We start from the raw sequence: 25,919 nt of genomic DNA on the forward strand, positions 1-25,919 counted from the left end.
ATATTTTAGTCACAACACTCTAGTAAGCAACCAGAAGTTAATTTGGGGTGAGTACCTTAAAATTAAGTAGATTTTGAATGAAACAGATATTCAGTAACATGGACTTTGTTTATTGAAGTATAGGAATGGTGCTTCAATTCACTGTGGTGCAGGAATAACAATTATTTTTAAAAATAAAACCTTACTTCTCTTCATCTTAAAATTGTTCATTGTAGAAAGGTCAAATTCTTACAGAACTATTCATCATGTTGTTTATTTCTTAGTTCCTCAAGGTTTTGGGTAAGATATTATCCAAAACTAAATGAGGTAAGTGAACTTTTAAAATGAGTTATTGTTTGATGTTATAACTTATTAAATGCCTAAAAATTTAAATGGTAGAAATGGCTGCCCACAGATTTAAAATTTCATTATGACAAATAGCAGTAGAAATGTAATATTAATGCCATGACTATTATGAGAGAGTTACATTATTCCTTATAATTTTTCATTTTTAATGCACCAGTCCTAATAATATTTATTATTCAATTGTTTGCCAAATACATAACGATATATCTAATGAATTCCAACTTGTTTGAAAGGCACTGATAATTCTTTGACTTACATAGCAGTAAACAAGTATTTTTTGTTAGAAGCAGTCTGAAAACTTGAATGTATATGTACATATATTCATAAAAGAACATATATACATCCACAAAAACCTAAAGCCATATATATATATATTCATATACTCACACATACATGCACACACAGATCAGAGCATAATATGTAAACATTCATTTGTGTATAAAGCTTTTCTCATGAATTTCATTTACTGTTGTACTCCTATAACATAGTATTATATTGATTCAATCCTTATTAAATAATCTGCAAAACAATTTACGTGTATATTCATGCCTTATCAACATTATTTTCTATTAGTTGTTTTGTATTACATTTTGAGACTTTTGCCCTTTCTAAAATCAGGGTTTATACAAATATAGTTTTTCTATTTATATTAAAAATATCTGAAGTACTCTTTGAGGCTATTTGATGATTCTTTATACATATTAATGCTTCTTAGTAACTCTTAAGCTGTACCTCTAGGAATGCAGTATTTCAGGTCTTCAAGGCTAACAGCACTATTCTAAAGGATTTGGTCTTTGCTCCCATTGAAAGGCCACTTCCTAGAAGCTCATTAATAGTCATTAATATGGGTAATTTATAAAATAATTTTAGAATTGCTGAAACTTATGAGAACTCAACACTACTATTCTAAAGCTTTTTTAGATTTTTACCATTTATATTTGACTTTCGTTTTGTTTTTTTCAATCTTTCTTCATTTCCTTTTTTTTCTGTTTGGAAAACCATGAAGTTAGAGTTAGGACACTTTGCTCTTAGAATCAAGATTCATAGAATATGAGAAAAGCTGTTTTTTTCAGGGTTGCTAGCTGAAAGCTGCTATCGGGGTTGCTGGCTGAAAGCTGTTGTTGGGTTAGCCAGGCTGCTGCGTTGATTTCAAATGCACTGGCTTTCCAGTTCTGCTGCTCTCAGTCTATAAACCTTTTGAGGTAACATGAACACAAGTTTCCCTGGAGTCAGAGTTAAGGGTATGCCATTGCAGTCATGGGAAAATGGAGGGAAGAATCATAAAGCTAGTTACAACAGAAAATACTCTAAGAATAAAGATTTACAATACTCTATTCTAAGAATACTTTACAATACTCTAAATACTCTAATAATACAGCTTTACAATACTATAAATACTCTAAGAATACTTACAATACTCTAAATACTCTAAGAATAGCTTTACAATTGGTTTTAGGAACCTCCAAGTATATATTATGCTAGCTTTCGAAGGAACTTATTACTACATGAGGGCTTCTCCTATTACATGATGCTTATACAACAAACTGCCATGATATAGAGCTTCTCTATGGTAGTGGTGCATCCAGAATATTCTATATGTGTATACATTTTCTCAGGATCATTCGAGAGATGGGAACTCTTCCACTAAACTTACATGATAAAGTCTGACTTTAAAACCAATCCATTTTAAATTAACACACAGACATCAACATGGATAAGATCGTATTATGGAGTTTTCTGCTGTTTTTTTCTGGAAATCAAGCTTCGAGAACCGCAGCTCAAAAAAATGCTGAGTTTGCAGTGGATCTTTACAAGGCTATTTGTTTCTCTCACAAGAACAGTATTATATTTTCCCCTCTTGGAACAACTGTGCTGCTTGGAATGGTCCAGCTAGGGGCAAAAGGGAAAGCACATCAGCAGATCGTGCAAAGCTTAAGGATGCAGGGATCCTCACCAGGTAAGTGGCTTGCCTGTAACTGTCTACAGATAGCGCCAGCTTTAGTTTTAGGATATCAGGGAGACACTCAACTCTTAGAAATGCAACAGGTAAAAAGTAAGCATAGACAGTACCAAATTATGACCCAACAGGTGATTATAAACAGGTTTTATTCACTTATGACTGTTTCCTCCTAAAATACAGAGCGAAAATACTTTATTAAGAAATTAATGCTTATATAGGAATAAGATCCTCTTTATGCCTGTGTATTTTTCTCTCAACCGTTCGTGTACTTCTATTTACTGATTTTTAATATCAAAGAACAGATTCAAAAATAACTTTGCATTCTATTTATTCTTGTGAAAAGGACATTAGTTACTAAACCCTCTCACTCTTCTCTCACGAAAGCAATGCACTACTCCACCAAGAGACCGAGAAAAACATCAACATTTAATTCATGAGCTTGCTTAGTTATTTTATAAAACGGGGAGGACGTACTTAAAATACTCCATCAAAAGTTGCTTAATGCAGCCGGTTGTTTTGCAGTCTTCCAAAGCCCCATGTGGGCATCTGACATCAAACTGAAACACATCCCTAGTGATCTGGTTGTACTTTCCGTTCATCCTGGTGTGAGAATTAGGTTTTTATCACTAACACAAAGCGTATCCTGAGCATCAGAATAGAGATCCAGAGTTTTGATTTGGGAGTTTAGTTACTGAAACCATAATTAATTTCAGGTTATTTTCCTTAGCATAGACTATATCTATTTAAGAATTTGTTTTTTTTCTGAAGATATTAGCGAGTCATACATTGCTCCATTTTTAACAAAAGCGATGTTGTACAGAAGAGATATTGCTAATAAATAATACTAAATAATGAAGCTCCTGTAGTATCATCTTGATGAGTTTCAGCAAGTCCCAACACAGCATTCTCAGGAACGTTACATCTATGGTACGCTTTGAAAATTAATAGATTGCTCTCAAAATAGACCTCTGAAGCTAAATTCCCAGATGGATACATTTTAGAGGGAAACATACATGTCTTCAGAATGATGGGGTGTGGACACAAAAATCACATTAATAATAATGAAATACCATCAAGCATGGGTGTAGTCAATGAGCCAATGCTATACAGGTGTGCTACAAACTATGGCATGTAATATCTATAGTCACTCTATAACGTAAAACCTTGCTGTAGAGATAAGAAAAAAAGAGCAAAGGGTGTTGAGTACTTTGGCCAGTGCTTTTCCCTAAGACAATGCCGTGAGACTCATGAGGGAAATTTTATATTTTCCCTGTAAGAATATAAATATATATATATATATATAAATGGCAATGCAGTGAGAATAATCTGCCAAAATAATAATCTGCCATTCACTTTCTGAGGGACAGGGAGACGCATATGGAGGATCAGTGATGAAGGAAAGGAAAAGAATGTTAAAAGGCAAAATATTGAAAATAACATCTGGAAAGGAAGAAATAAAAGAAGATATAGTTAGGCAGTGAGAGTGACAGAATGACTGACAAGGAGATGGAAAAATGTCCCCACACAGTCTGAAGCGAGAGGAGTAAACTAGGAGTGAGGCAGGGGTTGAAACAGCCAGCAGCAGACAGTGCCGGCACAGTCATGGAGGAGCTGGAGCAAGGGGGAAGACAAAACGAGTCTTGTCTTTTTAAAAAATTGTTGTATCTTGCTCTTCGCATTTTCCAATCCCGACCTTTGTGTCTGTGTACATATTCATGTGAAGGCACGTGTGTGCGTGTGCATGTGGTGGGTTACAGGGTGGTTTGCGCATGAATGTAGGGGCTGCAGATACTACAAGAGGATATCAAGTCCCAAGGAGATGAAGATATAGATTGCTGTGAGCCACCCAATGTGTTAGGTCCTGTGGGAGAACACAAAGTGTTTTTAATCACGGAGCCTTCTCTCTGGTTCTCCTCCTGAACCCCATTGATTTGTAAAATAGGCTATCTATTGAATCTTCAGTCTTGGTTTATTTTTCCTGCTTCCAATGTGTGGTCCTTTCTGTATTGTTCTGTGTTAATACCTGGCTTATTCTATAGACCTTTAAAGATGCATGTAACTGCTAGCATCCTCGCAGGAATGAGGTTCTCAAGGTGCTCAGTAGTTATACATTACCCAGTCATCAAAGGACATGCCAAGAACATAAATTCTTCACTGTGCTGAACACCTGATAATGCCTCTGAAAAATGTTACTTATTAGTCAATGGCTACATTGGAGATACTTCTATTTTATCAGGAAGTCATAAATAGAAAGCCTGGATCTAGGGTGCACTCACTATTAGACTACCTGTCCAGCATGCTTAAAGTATCAAGTTTAATTCCCAGCACTACAAATAAAGGAAAGAATACTTAGCAAGAATTTTGACCCTAGTTCTACAACAAAAATTCCTTGTGGTTTTGCTGAAATCATGTTACCTCTCAACTTTCCTTATATCTGTTGAATCTCAGATTTCTTACTATGAAAACAGGAATTGGATTAGGAAATTTGCATGGATCATTTGGCTGAAATAATCCACAATCTCAGTCTATTTGTGTGTGTGAGTGCATACTCATGAGGACTTGGAGTCCAGAAGACCATACTGTTCTTCAAAGACTGCCCAGTTTATTTTTAAATCACTTTTGATATTGTAAACTCTCTCTCTGCCTCTCCTTCCCTCCCTCCCTCCCTCCTTCTCTCCCTCCCTCTCTCCCTCTGTGTGTGTGTGTGTGTGTGAGTGAGTGAGTGTGTGTGAGTGTGTAATTGCATGTGAGTAGGTGCACTTGAGTGCAGGTGCCTATGCAGGATGGAGGTGTTGTACTGAAGTAACAGATGGTGAGGAGTCTTCTGACATGGGACCTGAGAACTTAACTCCAGTCCTCTAGAAGAGTAATAAGTGCTCCTAACTGCTGAAGTATCTCTTCAATCTCACCCCCATGCACACCTCTTTTTTTAAGGTGGTCTCTGCCTGACCTGGAAAGTGCTACCAAGATGTCTGGATAGTGAGTCCCAAATATCCATCTGTCTTTGCCTCCCTAGTGTTGAGATCATAATCATGTGTCACCATGCCCAGCATATTTCTTCTTTTTTTTAAGGTTTGAATTTGAGTCAAACTCAAAAACTTATGATGTTTTGGGAGGACGTTACTTCCTGAGACACCTCCCCGGGCCTAGGTACACTTTTGTTTACATGTTTGGATCACATGCATACATAATTAGCTTTTGGATTTTTGACATCAGGAGAAGAGAACCAGTGCTAGAATTTTAAAATGTTTTCTAGAGGGCTACTATAATCAAATCGATTATCCCTATTATTAGTTCTCTGTGGTTCTATTTTAGGAAATTAAGCAATCTTTTTTCTCATTGCTGATTAGGAGCCATGTATATTTATTTTTTTGATTTGTGTAAATGGGGTCATTAACCTATAAATATAAACAAGTTTGTAAGTCCAATATTTTTGTAGTATCCCCAAAACTTGTGCTACTTGGTGATAGCTTTCCATTGATTTTCGAACCCAGAGATTTATTAAAGGTCAGCTCTTCATCACAGGTTCTTAGATCTTAAGCATGTGACATGATTCTATTTGCTCTGACAAATGAGGTACAGCTATTTTTTTCTCTTCCTCTCTGTTTCTCCCACCATTCCTTTAAAGGTGTCCATAAATTATAAATGCCCTGAAATTACTTTGGAATCCTGTCACTTTGTCTTTGTCATTCAATCTTTTGGATAAGTTTTTGTGCTTTTACTCAGGAAGTTCTCCCAGTTAGCTGCCCACCTGCTAAACTATGCCATTTAAAGCTTCTTATAGAAATGGATGCCAGCATCCAGAATCTTTGCATAACCATAAAATAGTTTAACTTTCTCCATATCCTTGTATAAAGAAGTCCAGGGTTTTCAGGCATCATATAGGTCCTCAAGTCTAATAATATGGAATGTATTTTTATTTTTAAAATATTTTATATATTTGTCTCTGTTTCAGTGGATAGAGAACCTGAAGTTTCAAAGCTAATGCAGTGCATTTAGTCCAGCATCCTCTATAGATGCATAAGATTGTGCCTGTTCAAGAACTGCAGACCAATGAGGTGTCAGAGACCAAAGCGTAACTTCCAGCTTGCTGGGCTATATGCAGTGCTTGTAGTCACAGCTCATCAGGGTCAGCTCCATTTTTAACACAAAGATTATGACCACTAGTTTTATAATTAAACAATGTGTCCTCTCATATTTTATCTCCCTTAGATACTTGCAAAGAAATTTTCAGTAATATGTGTTTTATGGTGTGCACGTGTGTGTGTGTGTGTGTGTACGTTCCTCTGTGTGTGTGTGTGCATGACTGTGTGTTCTTGTGGAGATTAGAGGTCTATATCAGGTGACTTATTCTCTTGATCTTTACCTTATTATTTAATACAGGTTCTCTCACTGCACCTAGAGTTCACCAATTTGACTATACTACATGGACGGCAAGCCTCAGACCCCCTTGTTTCTCTGCCTAACCACTGCTGGGGTTATCAGCATGAAATAACCTCTCTGGTTTTTATGTGTTGATTGATGTCAAGTCCTTTGGCTGGCACAGCAGGCAGAGCCATCTCCCTAGGCCCCATCAGTAACTCTACTCAATGAGTATTGTATCTTTTAATGGTGAACTGTGTTTTTTTTTAAATAGAGATTAATCAAATACTATCAGCTTTCAAGTGGAATTCCAGTTCTTACTGAAAATGTAATGAAAGCCAAGGAATAACATGTTCTATGAAACAGTTTCTGACTTCGTGACTGAGTTCCAGGATTGACTCAGAAGTACACTGTAACATTAGGAGATGCCTAAGAAACTATGAATGGAATTATCAGAGTAAATAAGATTTAGAACCATGTGTAGCACTATATTCAGAACCACACCGATACATAATCAACTGGTGATGATAGCTTTAGTTGATTTTACTGGTAGCTATTGTTGAGATGACTAAAGGCTTTTATCCTGCAGAAGCCAAAGTACATAGATTCCTGAATCTGAACAAATAGGCACATCAGATTTTTGTATAAGTCTAGCAATGATTATAGTGCTTATTTTGTAAACCTTGAAACTTTGGACAGGTACATACAGTACTTTAACAAACAGCAACATTTTCTGGAAGCTGAAGTAAAAGTAACATTGAAACACTGTTCACTGGTGTCATACCTTCACTACTACTCTACATTTCCATCTCAAAGAAAGAGGTCTTAAAGGAAACTGCCTGTTATTGAATGACCTCAATGTGACTAGAAAGTTGGACTTTCTTTCACCCTGCATAAATTCATAATTTTGTTTCTGAAAAAATTAAATTTATGTGGCCATTCTTTGATTAGTATAATTGTTTATTTTTCTACAAAATTCATCATGTACAGGAGGTAAATGTTCCTTATCTTTATACTGACTTTCCATAGTTAGGTCCCGGCATGGAAAACTGGTGGTGTGAATCAGAGCAGGTGACATAGTTAAAAAGCTACTGTTTTCATGTTGTTCAGTATGTCAGTATATGTTATAATTGTTTTGAAGGAGAGGAATTTTCTGTGCTGAAGTCACTTTTCTCAGCCATCTCGAGGAAGAAACAGGAATTTACATTTAATCTTGCCAGTGCCCTCTACCTTCAAGAAGGATTCATTGTTAAGGAAGCATATCTCCATGGCAACAAGGAGTTTTTTCAGAGTGCTACAAAACTGGTGGATTTTCTGGATGCAAAGACTTGTGCACAGACGATCAGCACCTGGGTAGAAAGCATGACAGATGGTAAGGTTTCCCCTTTTCATAAAACGGCTATCTCCTGGTAGATTCATAGCTTTTAATATCCTAAAGCGCGGCTCAATATTTCCCATTCTACTGTGGATCAAACAGATCAAGTCTTCCATTTCATCTCACTGTTATGTAAATCAACACTAGATTACACAACTCAGAGAAACGCAGAAGTGCTTTGAAAAGTACATTGATTCATGCAGTAATTTCCAGACAGCCCCCTATTCTTAATGGGAAAATTTTAGCAATAATTTTTGTTCAAGCATTGATTTTTTTTCATGTATGGAAACAGGAGGCCTATCTTTGTTCAGGAATATGTTAGCTATGTCAATTCCAAATGTCACTTTCCCAAGTATACTGAAAATATTTTAGTTGATTGTGTTAATGTTTAAAAATAATGCTAACAATCTTATCATAGATATGCTAATCTAACCTTTAGAACTGATGTAACAAACATTACAAAGTCATTAAATAGAGGTTAAGGTCAGGAGAGATTTGAATTTAAAGTTTAGCACATTGCGAGCTTGGGTTCTTTTTTAAATTAGGACACTACTGAAATATTTCAGCTATAAGAAACTTTAATAACAATGTATGTGTTGTACTAAACATATACTGAACCCCTAGTAGTATTTTACTTTGATTATGATTATGCTGAGGAAATTTATTCCTGGGTGAGTTGCCACTTGAATCTTCATGAGCAGATTCAGACACAGAGGTATGGATTGAGATTGTGGTTCAGTGGTGAGGATCATAATTTATAAGGTTGTGAAATATGAAAATAATAATGAGCAAGGAATTGCCTAATGCACAAAGAAGTAAGATGAGGAGAGATTAGCTTTTTTGAAGATGAAAATCAGGCTAGTCATTGTCACTGGTTGCAGCCATGAGAGCAAAAAGGTTAGCTGGAACACTAACCTAATGAGAGTGGTTGTCCTGATGGGCACCTTAGCTCTTAGGTCTGAATAAAACTGATAAACATGCAGGAAGCTAGATGATACAATACACTGTCAAAAATAGCTCTATGCAAGACCTTTTGGCTTTAGCCTATTTTAGCCAGTTTCTTTGAATCACTACTTAATTTCCCCCCTTCTTTGTTCTCCATCCTCTTTATAGGAAAAATTAAAAACATGTTTTCAGAGGAAGAATTTGGTCCCCTGACTCGCCTAGTCCTGGTAAATGCCATTTATTTTAAGGGGGACTGGAAACAGAAATTCAGAAAAGAAGACACAGAGATGACAGATTTTCATAAGAAAGATGGCTCAACAGTCAAGGTTCCAATGATGAAAGCTGTGTTAAGAACAAATTATGGTAATATGAGAAGCTATATACATATATAATATATATATTAAACTGTGGATTTGGTAACTGAAAAATATATGTAATGAACTTTAATTATTTCAGGTTATTTTTCTGATTCATTCATGAGGCTCCAGGTTTTGGAATTGCCTTACAAGGCTGATGAATTTAGTGTAGTCATCATCCTTCCCACAGAAGATGTGAACCTAGAAGACGTGGAAAAACGAGTTACTGCTCATCACATCCAGAGATGGTTCTCTGAGCTCCACGAGGAGGAAGTGGAAGTCAGCCTCCCTCGGTGGGTCATGTTCCATGCTACAGATCTCTGAATTGTAAATGGACTCCTGTGATCAGTTTATGTGATTAACTTTCCACTGAAATTACAAGGGATTATCATAGGAAGCAATGTTTATACACCTAATAGGCTTTTGAGAGACAAAACAAACTTCAGAGCAAATAATGTACCAAAATAAGTTTATATTCTACCCTGTGCTACAAATATTTCTTTCTACATTTTAACATAGCATTTCATTAACTGAGAATTTCATAGTCCTACACTACATTTTGAACTATTCACTGCTCACTATTTCACCTCACTCCTCAATATCTAACCCTACTCCCTCACCCCCTTGGGGAAATTCTCCCTCAGTCTTTCTCCTCACTTCTTACAGATCTGATCTCTACTCCTACTAACTAAAATCAGAAATTCAAAGTTCTGAAATACATTTTCCCCAAATTAACCATTTTCTTACTCGAATAATGAGTTTTATATATGAACAGTGGATGAAAAATGACATAGACTCAGTAAATATCTTTGTGTTGACAGATAAGTTTATTTCAGCCACCTCTGTCCTTGCTCCAAAGAGTATCTATGCATAGCCTGTGTTCATTCTGAAGTCACTATGCAGCCCAGGCTTGCGTCAAACTCATGATCCCACTGCCTCTGCTGTACAGACTCTACAGCAGCTTTGGAACACTCCCTTCAGTGACAGTTTTAAAATGTATTATTCAGTGCTGCATTTCTTTTTACCTGGATGAGCACATAATGGTCTTTAAACTGGTAATGGGTAATGAAGGCCTGGTAAATGGGAACAATATAAGTGGTGTCATCAGTTTTCCAGAACTACTGTAAAAGAGGAACAAGAACAAGTTAGTTTATTTCAATGAAAAAAATCATTCTCTCTTAATTATGGTCTAAACCTATAAACTCAAGTTGTTATTAGAACCACACCGACCTTAAGACTGTTTCTCAAATCTGCCCTTGCTCTTTCTAGCTTCTGGTAGAGCCCAGTAATCCTTGGAGTTAGCAACATAAATAAGGCTCGGCACAACACCAGCTATTCTACACCCTGCAGTTTTGCAAACATTAAATGCCTCTTCTTTGTTTTTTATTTAAATTAGAAACAATCTTACTTTACATATCAATCCCAATTCCCTCTCCCCCATTCCATCCCTCTTCTGCTCCCAAAGGAAGGTGAGCTCTTCCATGGAGAAGTCATCAAAATCTGTCACATCATTTGGGGAAGGGCCTATGTCCTTCTGTGTGTCTAGGCTGAGAGATTATCTCTCTATGGGGAATGGGCTCCCAAAGTTCATTTGTACACTAACACTAGGGATAAATACTGTTCCACTACCAGAGGCCCCATAGACTCTCTAGGCCTCCTAACTGACACCCATGTTCTGGGGGCCTGGTTCAGTCCTATGCTGGATTCCCAGCCATCAGTCTGGGGTCCATGAACTCCCCCTTGTTCACATCAGTTGTTTCTTTGGATTTCCCCAGCCTGGTCTTGAACCCATTGTTCATAACTCCTCCCTCTCTACAACTGGATTCCAGGAGTTCGGCTCAAGGCTTATCTGTGGGTCTCTGCTTCTGCTTCCATCAGTTACTGGATGAAGGCTCTAGGATGAAATGTCTCTTTTTGTAACATGGTTTGATCAACATCAAGCAATCAGGAAACTTTTGTATACAAGAGACAGTAGGACAGAACATGGTACTGTTGGGAATATAGCTCCTACCTGTAGAACTTTCTCTTACCTTCTTTGATGTAGAATGAGTGTAGAATCAAAGCCTCTAGGGTTGACAGTAGGGTAAATGTACTATGGACAGAACTAGCATTTGTTGTCTATAGCATTCCAGAAATCTAATTTTAGATATTGTCTTACAGTTGAATATTAGCAGAAATTCATATTATTTTGTCTATCTGTACTATGAGATCCTGTAAATATTTTAGAAATTAAATTTTATTAGGTTGGATCATATGCCTTCAGGGTCAGATTCCTATATATAAGCAGCATCATAAGAATGTGTTATATGTATAGATAAAAAGTGAGCACTTATTATATGTAAGGTAAAATGTTAATAAATTTTACCTACACGCGGCTTTACTTTTGTAAAGGATTACATATATGTGTGTTTATTGTGTCTATGTGATGTATCTGGGTCTAGGTTTGTCTATAGAGCTTAGGAGGCAAATTCAGGTGTCATTTCTCTGTTTATGCCTTGTCTAAGAGTCTTGCTATTTGCCAATGTGTATGTGAAGCTAGCTAGCCTGTTCCTATCTCTGCTTCTTATTTTGCAGTAGGAATGCTGGGATTATAAATGCATCCTACTGCATGGGAGCTTTTATGTGAGTTCTGTCAATCCAAACTTTTGTTGTCACATTTGTGAAGCAAGCACTTTATTCTAGGAGTCATCACCCAGTCTCTGAATTCATATTTTGATACTATTGCTTTGTTTCAACAGATGTGGTTTGGTTACTTTCATCTTTAAATAATCCAGGGTTAGCAAAAGTCCATTATGTATACAATGGGATTTCAGAAAACAGGATAGGGACTGACAGGGAGACATCAAGATGTTGTAATTCCCCCCCCCCATTTAATGAGAACATTCAGTGTATAGGGGAGCAAATTCTCAGTAGTGACTAGAAACTACTAGCAGGCCCATCTTAGCACAGGAAGTCAGTTTCTTTCATTTCCTGAAGTGTTTTCCTGTGTGAGGCCTTTTTCAACTCAATGCTTACACATGGGAGCAAATCCCATGAATAAAGCAAACAATGTTTCATATGCTAAAAATTGTATTTCTTGATTATTTAATTTATTATTTATCTAGTCAGCATTTTTATTGCTCATTTCTTTACTTTCAGCAGCTATTCCTTTGATAATTTTAGTTTATGGTCAAAGTATATGGGAAATGAAACACGACTATGATGAACAATGACTCACACTGCATATATTGATCAAGATGATGGTCTGGAATTATAGTGAAATTATATTTTGATTAGAACACACAAAGAGTCAGTCAGCACATTAGCTTTGACCCAAATGGACCTGAGTTTAAATCATATCTCTTGTACATATCTTGACTTTTTTCTATGTTAAAGGTAATGATAATGCTGATTTCCTCAGGCATTAAAAACTGTGATCTATATTAAGTGTCTAACCATGGAAGTTGTACTTAATTTCCTCTATTCTTGGCTGCAGTGATTATGGATAATTAGGTGTTGGCCTTAGATTATGCTTTTATCAAAAGACTGAATGCATTTCTATTTCTGTAGGTTTCACTGGACTATGGTATAAGCAGGACTATTATTTAAATGACTTTCTAGTGATAATTATACATTATTAGACTTTGTAATAAGTCTTCAGTATTCTTTTCATTATCCTGAAATTATTGGGCTATTATTCTAAAAATAGTAGGTATATTAGAAGATACAGTTCCCACCTTTATTGCTATTCAGATTTAAGAGTGTGCTAAAAAGATGATACTTTTAAAACAATCATATTTAATTTTTTCAGCAAGAAATTACTAAGAAGGTGAAAATAGAAGTATAAAATTAGCTATTTTTCATTAGCAATAGATTTTGGTTTTCAGGTTTCCTGCAATCCCAGTTACTTAGGGCTTGGCATGCCTAGCTTGTTCCAAAATACATGCTATTTTGTCAGGAAATGATTTTAGCTCACTCTCACAGGATATTCATTAATTTGAAGAATTACAGTGAAGAAATTTAATCAATACTCATCAATTAAAATTGCATTTGAATCAGACTGATTTCCGTCAGATTTCTAGCCCCTGATCCCTTTTCCTCAAGCAGCTGTGTGCGTATGTTGAAGCATGTGCTGGCCATGGTGCAGACAATGGGTCTTGAGGTGGAAGCTGCCAGGGAATGTCACCGATATAGGAAACATGCACTTCCCAGGGTGCCACATTTTTCCCCCTTTCAAAAAAGTTTTTGATCTCTTAAAAATAAAAGATTCTCTAAGAAACTATGAAATAAAAATCTTCTAGTGCCACCCCCCATTTAAATGATACTGTGAGATTCAGTGCCGGCAGCTGCCTTGGGACCATGGAAGATCTATACTCTAGAGAATCTTTGAGATCCTCTGATTATTGCCTTCTTCATGAATGAGGAACTCAGTTAATCTGGAAGCTGGTGTCTTCATTTCTGGTCTGGTATCAAAAGCACTGTTCAGCTGCCTCCCCTGACCTGATAGATTTTATCCATTTCACACTGTTCCCTTCCATGTTTATCCACATGAAGGTTCCACTTTTAGACATTAGAAATGCCCGTAAAATAAAGAGAGTCACAGCATATGTGAGAATAACTAGGAAGGATGATGAGGTATAGATACATCTCGAACATCAGGAGCCAACAGGCTTCCTCCATGATTGTTGACTGCTGTCTCCTGCTCATAGTGTTGTGAGCATGTGCCAGCTCCCGTCTTTGTCAGAAAATCTTGAGTAAAGAAAATTGCTAGAAGGAAGCTTCACACTTCTATCAAAGATGTTAAAGACAGAAACGAAGAAAAACTGATTTTTCTTGGTGGCGGGGGGGGTGAGTTTCACTTTAAAATCATTCTATTCATCATCTCCACCAACAATATATCAAGAGGCAAATTATTAGTTATGTGGAACCAGCTAATGGAACTGTATTAAAATGATGTGTGTACAAGAAAATGAAACTGGGTTGGTGAAAGCCAAAGATTTGCAATATAATCTCTGCCAAATCACCCACGTCATAAAAAAAATTCCTAGAAGATGCTCACCATGTGTTAAGTTATTTTTCTTCATCTTTTTAAAACAGATTTAAAACAGAACAAAAATTAGACTTCAAGGATGCATTGTATTCCTTAAATATAACTGAGATATTCAATGGTGGCTGCGACCTTTCTGGAATAACAGGTATGCTGTTGATGGGTAATTTTCATATTGTCATGTTGATTCTTTTTCTTGGAATTATATTAGCAGACTGAGCTTAAAATGAGAGAGCCTTCAGTCTCAGCAAGCATATACATAGTGAATAAATGCCATATCTTTGGTAAGCCTCCTATTAATATTCACTGTATCTCCCAGGTAAGAAGTCTTCCACAATGAAATTCAGAAAGCATTTCATAACGTTAGATAAACATTCTTACCACACTTATGATCAAACTATGTAAGTAGAAGCATTAGATGGGCTTTTATTCTATTACAACTTCGTTTCTGTCATCTAAGCAAGACAAATAAAACTCAGACGGTCAACTGCTTTTCAAGTGTAATTTGGTAGAATGAAGGCATACGAAGTCCATGGTCAGGAGTCAGGAAGGTTACAATGGACAAAGCTACCTGCAGAGGCCTTTAGGCTGACAACCAATGGAGATGAGTTTCCATGTACATCTAGGGTATTAGGTCTCGTTGGGTTCCTTACCTCCACAGCTATGCCAGACATTCTTTTAGTTCTTCAGTCCTTCATAAAATTTATGAACTGAAGAATTACTGAACAAGTAAAAATTGCCATAGACACCACTTACGCTTAAAAAAAAATCTCATGGGTTCTGATGATAGAAGCTCACTGGCCTGCTTTATATCACCATAAAACATACAGTAGAAAAACTCTTTTGATTTTTATGTAAATATCTAGACTCGAGGAAGTATTTGCCCATCTGTTCATTCACCCATTAGTCAGGTGCACGGGTGGGGTGGATAACGTCTCTGAGCGAAGGCAGTGGAGCGCGTGCATAGGTGTCAGACAAGTTCTCTCTCATCGTCACATGGTGCAGCCAACTGCTTCCACAGAGACAACTGCTTCCACAGAGACAACTGGATCTGACTTCTTGCAAATCTCTACAGTAACATCAGCAGTAGTCAACATTACACATTCCAATAAGATGCTATTTTAGTGTGCCCTGAACCATAACCACCTCTACAACCCATAATAACCGAGCTCTTTTCAAACACTTTTTCCCCTTTAACTTCTTCCTGGGCCTAGAAATCTCATTTTATATATCTTATACATTTAAACAGTCACTCACTGTTCAAACGCCAGCAATTTGTAACTCCCAAAACCCTTCTACGAGATAATTTATGAAAACACCCCCAAAATGCTTCGTAAAATAATTTGCGCAAAAGAATAACTCCAAGCAGAGGATGAATGTCTAATATTTTCTGTCCCCCAACCCTGGGGTTAGCTATTTGAATTATTTTAATGTTTTGATCCTGCCTCATTGGCTGAACACTGAAGCCGGTAGTTATCAGCATAAACAATTCAATGCTGTATTTGCTACTTTTCAGAGCTGTGACCAAATGTCTGCTATAAACAACCAAAAGAGGATATCTGGATCAGGGGATGCAGCCCATTTTGGTTTGGTCCTCTAGGCTTGGGCCAGACAAACGGCTGTAGGAACACTTAGTAGATGAGCTCATTTATCACACTGAAGACAAGAAACAGAGAGAGGGATAAAGGCAGGATTGGGGATAGAATCCCCTAAAAACGCAATGACCAACTTCTTCCAGTATCATCTACTTCCTGTGTAGCTGAGAGCTGAGCATCCGACACACAAGCCTTTTGGAAGAATGCTTATCCAGGCCATAACACTTGCTATGTTTTCTTATTTTTGTTCAATCAAATTTTACCAAAAAATAATGTGAACTAGTCTAATATTAGTGCTATGGAACAATTTATATAAGAAATAGATATTTTATACTCACATGGTCCAATAATTTTTAACATAATAGTTTTATACCTTTGAAACTTTGGGATTCAGATTTGATTTCTTATCAAGTTATTAGTTCTAAAGTCATGTTAAATAAGGACAACTTTTAGAATTCTCTCCTTTTCTAATCTAAGTGAGATCATATGTCTTAATGACTATGGGAAATAGAAAAATGTATGTAGACCACCTATTCATCTAGCACATGGAGAGATGGCTTAGTAGTTAAGCCTGTTTGCTGCATCTGCATGGCTCCCAGCACCCACATCAGACAACTCACAAGTGTCTGTAACTCCAGCTTTAGGGGAACTGACAACTTCTTCTGGCCTCTCCTCGCCAGTGCCTACACACACACACACACACACACACACACACACACACACACACACACACACACACAAATGATATTCAAGTTTACTTGACCATCTAGAAAAGCAAGAGATATTGTTGTTACAAAGGCCTGTAAGTCAAGCACTAGGGAGTCCAATATCCTCACACAGATATTCATGCAGGCAAAATACCAATGCACATAAAATAAAAAATAAATTATTAAAAAAAACTGGGCCTACAGAGACGACTTAAGAGCACTAGCTGTTTTTTCTAGGGATCTCATTTGCCAGGATCCAACATGGTGGCTCGCATCCACCTGTAACTCTAGTTGCAGAGGGTCTGATACCGTCTTCCCTCCTCATCTGGCAATTATGAACTTATCTTTCCATGGGTATTTAAAGGAAATGATTGCCACAAAGACATAGATAACAATGAGTCTACAGAATTTATGCTCATTGTCTAAGCTAGTGTGTCTCAGATTCTTTTCCTAAGTGGCACACCTCACTGCAGGGGCTATACTTTTAAGACCAAGCAGCTTAGCCTAATGGTCTAGGATCCATTTGGTCTAGTTCCATTGCTAATCTAGGTAAAACTTTTCACTTCTCCCCAAATTGTGCTGGCTATTAGGTCAGTAACTGTGTGCTCTATTTATGTATCCTGTCTTATTTAGGGAACTATCGGAGCATTTGTTCAGGTGACTCACCCTGTCTTGTGTTTTGGAAAATCCACACTGAAACTTTGTCTTCCCCCTTTCTCCATATTACAGTCTTCTGTCTCTGGGCACATTCATGCCCATCAATTGTCTTATTTAAGTGGTGTATGTGGCAAACCACCTATGCACCATGTATTTTTTAGGGCATGCCTCTACTGACTCTGAAGAAGCTAGATGTATCTGGTCCTGCAAAGCTGAGTTGATAGGATGTCTACCTCATGACTTCACTTATAAAGGTTATCCTTTCAAACCACTGTGCTAGAAGCATTTCACATAGGTTCCACCAGTGGATGAAGAGGAGAATCCTCACAACATAGCAAATGTTGCAAGACATTGTCTTACATGAAAACATTTATCCGAGTTTTTAAAAAAACTCAGCTCTGCAGCGATTTTTCAGACAGATGGCACAAAGGCACTTTAGACTTCTCTGACCTAACCAGTCTTGAAGGAAAATGAATTTTGTTTTAACGTCAGATCAGAACTGAATCTGTAATTTAAAAGACAAGTTTGCTTTGAGGCTGTTCTTTCATTTTTTTTCTGTAGATTGCGGTGAAGTGGGAAACCCTTTTCTATCCATTCAAATTTCCCTCAAAGTGGGGTATGTGATTCCAGGGTTACACTTTCTGCCTTCATCTTTTATGTCTGGGTGAGCTCATCTTTCCTGTTCTATCTGTCCATCTTTACATGAATTTCATAGTGAAACCTAAGTACCCTTATCTCCAGAAAAACTGGCTAAATTGGAGAGAGCTCATCTGTTTCGTCACTGTTTCTGTGTATTTGGAAAAGTAGTTATTTGACGACCTAATGGTAATGGCTTTGATTTTTACCTGTCATACTTTCATCAGATTCATCTGAAGTGTATGTCTCCAGAGTAATGCAGAAAGTTTTCTTTGAGGTAACTGAAGATGGGAGTGAGGCTGCGACGTCCACAGGTGAACAAGTGAATTCTCGAGCAACTCGGAGGATGGTGGTGGGCAGTGTGGAGGTTTGGGGTTACTCTGCCACACTGTGATCTTTTTCTGTATAGACGAGGGAAGAAAATTGGGCTTGTGTGTGTGCTAGCAGTTTCGCGTCATCTCCTGACATTGCCTTATCTATGAATTGCAATAACCACCATTATCTATGAATTGCAATAACCACCATTATCTATGAATTGCAATAACCACCATTATCTATGAATTGCAATAACCACCATTAGCTATGAATTGCAATAACCACCATTAGCAGGTAGGATCTGGGGAGAAAATGTGAGGACTCAACTATGAAATCATCATGGTTAAGAGTTCTCGGTACCACTGTCCTCTTATTATCAACCTTAACTTAGTGATCACCTTTCTAATTTGATTCTTGTTATTATCTTAGTAATAGTGGTTCAAAACTCACATGCCTATTACAGTCACTTGAGTAGTTTTAACAAATTCTATAATTCAATCTGTATTGCTGAAGGTGAGATGCAAGCTCTAAGATTGTCTTAAACTTCCCTAAGTGATCCCAAAACACATCCAAGGAGAGCAAGAACTAAGTTGTGACTTCCTGTCGCCAGCAGCAAAAGCTTTACATAAGAACTTATTAAAAACTTCAAATTCAAGTCTCATTCCAAACCTACACAGTCAGATTCCAGCTGAGTGAATTCACTAGGTGGTTTTAGAGTACACTGAAGGTTAAGAATTACTTATCTACTGCACTTCATTGAATAAATGTTATTTTGGATAGTAACCATGCTGTGTGTAATAAGACTTGGGAAAACAATGGATGGAAAGCCTTGGAATCAACTAGAACCAAAGAAACCAACAAAATTAGTGACTCCTTTGTTAGTGTATTTTAATTCCACAATACTACTTAGATTTTAGCTAATGCTTCAAAATGTGCACCATTTAAAGGGTATTAATGAAAAACAGTCCCAAATTCTATCTCTTTAGTGACTTCTTTATTAAGTCATAGTGCCCAGTAGTACTAGGTATTAAGTCATAGTAGCATGGAATTTGACATCTATGTGGGACACAGTGGGCTATGGCTTCCATTATGTCATCTCTGGAAGGTAGTGGCATTCCTCTGCTAAGAAACATTGCAGATTGCGGAGGACAGACTCTTTTCAGTCCTTGGAGAAACCAGAACTATGTTTTTAGATGAGGTTAAAAGCTTGTGAACACAAAATTTCATCTGCCTTTACACAATGCTAAATGAGTTCTCATCCACTAGTGAACAATCCTCTAATTATATTAGCAAAGGAAAAGCCCCAGGGATGTAAAGTCACTTGCCTGAGGTCACACTGTTAATTGACTGAACTGATATCAGGTTCCCTGGTTTTAAGCTGAAAGACATTTTCTATTGCACAGTGCCTCTTGTTGTAAAGCTAGAATTCTCCAGGAGGAGGATTATGCACTCATTAGGAAATGGTAAAGGAGTCAGCAGTTATCCCAATGAATCACAGCCCAGAATAGCCTGAGATTCTGACTTTGAAGGATGTGCTCTGGGGGTTGTTCATGAACAAGAGAGGGACAAAACAGTGTTCACTGAAAATGAAAATAGAAGTAAAATTGACTTTACTTTTCTGATTTTTCTAAGCAATTCAGATGGGAACTTATACCCACTAGTAATTTGGGTGCCATTGTAAAGGTTATTCTTTATCGAAAAGTGTCATTCATGTTGTTTTTGTAAGATTATATTTCTTTGTTTTTTTCAATTTTGACTATACATGATTTTATTTTTTCTTGGGTCTGAACAAAATTTTACAGGGCCATTGAGATTAAGATGTAGTTTACATTGAGACAAGAAATTGCTCTTCAGAGACCAGCGCTAAGGGCATCAAATGGGAAATTCTCTGAAATTGCCATTCTCAGGGTTCACTCTAGAATACTCAGTCAGATCTGAGTTGAATAGAATGAAATGAGAGTAAAAATATCCAATCTAGGAGAAAAATGTGTCTTGCCACTGAAACTTCCTACATTATTGATAAATGCTATGTAAGCGGAGATAATGTGAATTATCATAATAACTAATTGTATCTCAGCAAACATCTGCTCCTAGTTTCACAATAAAAGTCATACATATATATGATAATATATAAATCCTAAAAGCTCTGAACTTACAGAATAATTCCAGAAAATTAAATACAAAGTAACTAGTTCTGAACTCAGATGAGATTCTCACAGCTTGAAGTATGGCAATGAAGAGAAACATGCCTGGAAAGGAATTAAATGGTGAAACATTTTAGAAACAGATCATGTAATGTAAATAGTGGGCAGAAATTTACTATTGAAAATATGACATTTTTCATTGCTTCCACTAAATTGAATCTAGTATTTGGTGTTCTTCCTCATTGAACATAAATGTAAAATCAGAATGAATTCATGAGTGGTCAATATTTAATCCTGTGCATGGTGACTTAACATTAATTACAAATTTCTTTGCCTTTAGGATATATTACATCAAAATCCATTCGTCTATGAAAACTATAGCAATATATTTCTATGGATCTCTTAAGTGTAAACATCTAAATGACTGCTGTCTCTGTTCATAGGTGTAAACATCCCTGCGATCATGAGTTTAAGTCAAACTCAATTTCTAGCAAATCATCCATTTCTGTTTATTATGAAGCACACCCAAACAGGTATATCTTTTTAAAATTTCTTTGCAGGTAGTGGTTAAATGAAGCTGTCAGTTGTTACACACGTATCTGAAATCACATTTTCTTTCAGTAGGCATTTCCTCCGTGTATTATTTTTTACTTCAGTTATGGTATTGTAAGACATGATGAGAGTCTGAAATGGGGTAATGGTAATCTGGCTTCTGGCACAGCTATACGATACGTTAAGCTAACATCACACCCAGCAGCTATTTGGTTAATAGAGATTTAGAAGCTCAGAGCCAGGACATTTAGTTTGTCTTTTACCATACAATTAAAAAAAAGTAGAGGGATGCCAAAATGGAGGAGGAACTTGGGATCTGTGGAGTCATAGAAGTTCTGAGAAGGGGGTGGGGCTGGACATCACTTCGAACCTCCAAAGGATTCCGTGAGGTATAAGAGGGGACACAGAAGTAGAGGTGGTAGAGCTGGCCATGTAGCACGATGTCAGAGTACGGAAGCCCAGGTTGTCCTGACAGATTGTCAGCACTTTGTCTTATGAAAAGATCTGCCGGAGTCTGAAAACACTGGGTAAGTCATCCTTAGCACATCCTTAGGACTATAACAACAACAATGCCCTGTAAGAGTCACAAAACGCCTGGCGGTGGTGGCGCATGCCTTTAATCCCAGCACTCGGGAGGCAGAGGCAGGCAGATCTCTGTGAGTTCGAGACCGGGCTGGACCGACAGCCTCCAAAACAATACAGGGAAACCCTGTCTCGAAAAAACAAAAACAAAAAAAAAAGTCACAAAACATGGAAGATCGGAGAGTATTTTATTCAGCCTAGAGTATGCTAGAAAGCTTTAGAGGAAAAAATGTCAGTTCCTCCACAGTGAGAATGACATCATGGAGTCAGACCTCTGCTCATATTCCAGCGCCACAGGTCTTCTCGTGAGGCTCATCTACCCTAAGTTACGTTTTCCTGTTAAGTCTGCAAGGAAAAACAATCCTAAAAAAATAGTATGAAAGGATGCATAAAGCGTATAACATGTTTCCTAGTACGCAGCAGGCTCTCACTAAAACTGAATCACTGAACATAAATAGCAACAAATGAAGGACAAATAATTGAAAAGTTCCTCAGAACTGGTTCATAAGGAAAAGAGGCACAGTTAATCTGAGAGCCTGAATTTGTTAGATTCACTAAAGGTTTTGTTACTAGCACTGTAAGGAATACACTAGTCCCCTTTTTTACTATGTACTACTAATACTGGCAGGTCTCTTCAAAATACTAATTGTGAGAGTATTGAAACAACTTTAAAACACTGAGATTATATTAAAACAAGTTTAATCCCAGTAGTAGATGTGTCAGTATTAAAATATATTCTGAGTCTCTTCTGTTTGATCTAGACATATTTAACGATTGAACGATCTTCATTTTTTATTATTATAACATGTATAATTATTGAGCATGGAGAAGAGAAAGAGATGAGTCTGCACTGTGCCTCGAAGAATAAGTAAATGATATTTAGAATGATTATGCTTGATCTTATTTCCCTAATTGATGATCTCTTCTAAGGCCATGTAATTCCATCCTGTATGACAGCAGTGAATATCTAAAACCCAAAATGATCCATCTGCTTGTTTATTTGTGATAATGTTTAACAATTAGCCCTTGGCAACAATCTCTATGATTATTATTGTAATGAGGCCTTCTAAATCAGGGTTACTCCTTTAAAATGTTGCTTAATATAAATGGGATCTCACATATTAGGGGATATGAATTGTGCCAGAAAATTCAGAATAGGGGTTGAAGAGATTGTTCGGTGACAAAGAACAGTAGACGTTCTTGAAGAGAAGCTGGTTCAATTCCCAGCATATACATGGTGACTCACAATTCCCTTTAGTTCAGTTCTGGGAAATTACACACCCTTTTCTTGCCTCCACACCCCCCCCCACATGGTTCACATACACACACGCAGACAAACACTAATATATATATATACATAATGTTTAAGAATGTTAATATATATACAAAATGTTTAAGAATGAGGCAGGGCTATTATTGTAAAGCAGAGTCCATTTTGTGATTTATTTATTTTCCTCCCATAAATGAGAATAACATGTTGACTGAGAAAATCATGAAATGTCTTTTAGCTTTACCAAAAATCTGTATATTCAGCTGACAGTTTGTCAAGTATGCAGGCAGATAACTTTAGGCTAGTACAACCAATTTTTTTCCTGGATTTCAATATTTATTTATTTATCAAATACTCCTCTTGGAAAAATTCTCTATGTCATTTGGATTTTCACACTAAGGGAGTTGTATATTGCAATATATTTATATGCAGCTATTAAAGTTATGGGAGATAAAGAGCTCACTTGTTTTCTTAAGCTGAGGGAGCATACCAGCTCTATAGACTTCCAGATGAAAATTGGCAAGGATGGTATATGAAATGTGCCTTTCTGAGGTAGTCGTCAGTCACAATTGTCAAGCTGACAGTGCTCCGCATACAAAATTATTGCTTTTAGAACTCTGGACTTGAGCTGGAAGAATAAACGCTATGAATGAAATTTATGAATAAATCTTGGAACCTAACCATTTGTTTTAGCAATGCTGTGGACTTTAATATTAGGAGTTATCAGTTGCGTCTATCTGATGGAAGCTGGAGTAGACATTTTAGTTAAATGTAGGGGACATCTATATACGAAGGAGAGAAAAGGTAAATGGCATTGACTCTTGTCCCTGCCCTGTCCCTGCATTCATCTTTTGTTAAGGGACATTTCATTATCCCCCAGAACTTAGTAGTGACCAGAGGAGTGATTGAAAAACACTCACTTCAAAGTATGCTTCTCTACGGTGAAATGAGAAGATGGGAAACCCTGGGAAAAATGTTTGTAAAATGTTGTACACTGCCATGCTGGAATTTTAAATGGTGTTTTTACCTATAAAAGTGGTTTGAAGAATTCCTATTTCTGAGAAGTGCTTTATGCCAGAGCATTATGAAGACACAAGTCGCCGTGCTTTCCACCGTGACTAAATGCATTATTCATTCTGGGAAAGGTGCATCTTTGTCTATCTGAAAACTTCATCTTTCCTTCCCTTTCTTTGCTTCTTCCAGGAATAATTTTGAAATTTTTTAGGAAAAAAACAAAGAAAAATATCAGTTGGAGATTATATTATCTGCATCCATGTTATTGACTTTCTCAATATTATTTCTCTTTTTGAGATTATAATATACTTACAGTATTTCTTACTTCCCTTTCCTCCCTCCAAACCTTCCCATACACCCCTTTGCAGTCTCCTTCAAACTCTTATCTGTCTTTGGATTGAACAGCATAGGACTTTCCTACTGCTATTTCAAACACATCTAACTGCATTAATTAGCTTTAACTTAAGCAAAATGTATATTGCCGCTTTTTAAAATCAACCTTCATCACACCTGCAATTAAGTTTACGGCAGTTGTCGTTGACCCCTATCCACTTCCCTTCCCCAGTTGAAACGCAAGGTGAAGACATTTTAATGCACCATTAATTCCCGGTCTGTCCTCTTGTCCTTCGTCCCCCGTCATTGACAAACACAGATTGGCTGGAAACAGGTGTTTGCGCTTGCGTTTGATATGATATCATCTGGCTGAGCACTTGAATGTGTTAGCGATATGAAAATATTGTCTTTAGCAGTGAAGGATGCTTTGATTCAGAGCTGAACGGGGTCTGGGAAACTGCACTTTTAACCCTGAGGCTAACATTCTGTGCATAGAAAGATGGCTACCAGTTCTTCCAACTTGAAGCTGTATTGTGCTCATCACTGGTTTAATATGCTGCGGTTGCCTGGTTGGGCTCTGCATTTTGAAAAACTCTCTCATGAAAAGCAAGACTAATGCATTTTCCATGACAAACTGTTATAGCATTTTATTTACTTCTCAAACTACCCAAATGATTGATAATGATCCAAGTGCTTTAGACAAAGGGGAGGGCTTTGCTATCAGACTTCACCTAGAGAAGAATGAGTGAAGGATTATAAAACCATGAAGAAATTAATTACTGCCTTTTTCTCCAGAAAATTCTAAATCATTTTTTCTTTTTTTTTTTAGGATCGATTTTGTTTATGGGAAGGGTGACAGATCCTGATAGCCAATCAATGAAAGGGAGAGATTTAGATTCACTGTGAATAAAAATTAAGGTCTCAGGATTCAAGACAACACTTGGAGAATGGTTGATTGGTGAAATGTCATTATTTTTGAAAATTTTCTTAACATTTTTTCTGATTAAAATTGTGCCTATAAGATAAATATAGATATAAATCTTTCTTCTTTTTATTTTTTCTAAACACTGAGGTTATATAAAACATAAACAAATCCTAAATTGTTCAAAACTCTAGGATAATTCCAATCAAATTTGGTAAAGTGCTTGCCTTACAGGTGTGAAGACCTAAGTCCAATTTCCAGAACTCAGGTTAAAAAAACAGCCAAAATATGATCGTAGGTTTATATTGTAACAATTGGGAGATGGAGGCAGGATCTGAGACTCACTGGGAAATCATATTAATCTACTCATGGAGCACTAAGCCCCGGAGAAACCTTGTCTCAGCAGCAGTAAAAAGTCACATAGCATACGTAGAATGTCTCACTAGGTGTTCCTCTGTCTCTATATGTACGCCCTCACACACAAAAACATACGTACAAGCATATACACACAAAATTGTATGTAAGTTACCCAATGCAAAGACTTAACTTTCAGATTTCCACTCATGATAGCTTTATCTAGACCTTAGAGGAATAATGTCAAGAAACACTATCCGCCGGGCGTTGATGGCGCACGCCTTTAATCCCAGCACTCGTGAGGCAGAGGCAGGCGGATCTCTGTGAGTTCGAGACCAGCCTGGACTACCAAGCGAGTTCCAGGACAGCCTCGAAAGCCACAGAGAAACCCTGTCTCGAAAAAAAACCAAAAAAAACCCCACTATCCATGGTAGATCCTTCTGTGGTATGTAATATAGAGACCTAGAGT

The 25,919-nt window shown here is 37.0% G+C and overlaps 1 protein-coding gene and 1 long non-coding RNA gene across 2 annotated transcripts; one reads left to right on the top strand and one right to left on the bottom strand.

The window, feature by feature from the left end:
* On the top strand, positions 1-25,199 carry Serpini2 (serpin family I member 2). Its single transcript, XM_013117778.3, has 9 exons — positions 1-47; positions 2,048-2,302; positions 7,809-8,039; positions 9,156-9,350; positions 9,444-9,636; positions 14,420-14,517; positions 18,192-18,278; positions 20,867-20,956; positions 25,004-25,199. The coding sequence occupies exons 2-9, from the start codon at positions 2,056-2,058 to the stop codon at positions 25,078-25,080; spliced, it is 1,218 nt and encodes a 405-aa protein (XP_012973232.1). The 5' UTR covers positions 1-47; positions 2,048-2,055; the 3' UTR covers positions 25,081-25,199.
* Positions 7,651-15,303, bottom strand: LOC121142472. Its single transcript, XR_005879523.1, has 3 exons — positions 15,023-15,303; positions 10,369-10,464; positions 7,651-8,016 (listed from the first exon to the last, which is right to left on the bottom strand). It is a non-coding gene; the product is annotated as an uncharacterized LOC121142472 (long non-coding RNA).
* Positions 25,200-25,919: the final 720 nt, after the last annotated feature.

The sequence above is a fragment of the Mesocricetus auratus genome, unplaced genomic scaffold, assembly GCF_017639785.1.
Source record: "Mesocricetus auratus isolate SY011 unplaced genomic scaffold, BCM_Maur_2.0 Super-Scaffold_100009, whole genome shotgun sequence".
Lineage (NCBI taxonomy): Eukaryota > Metazoa > Chordata > Mammalia > Rodentia > Cricetidae > Mesocricetus > Mesocricetus auratus.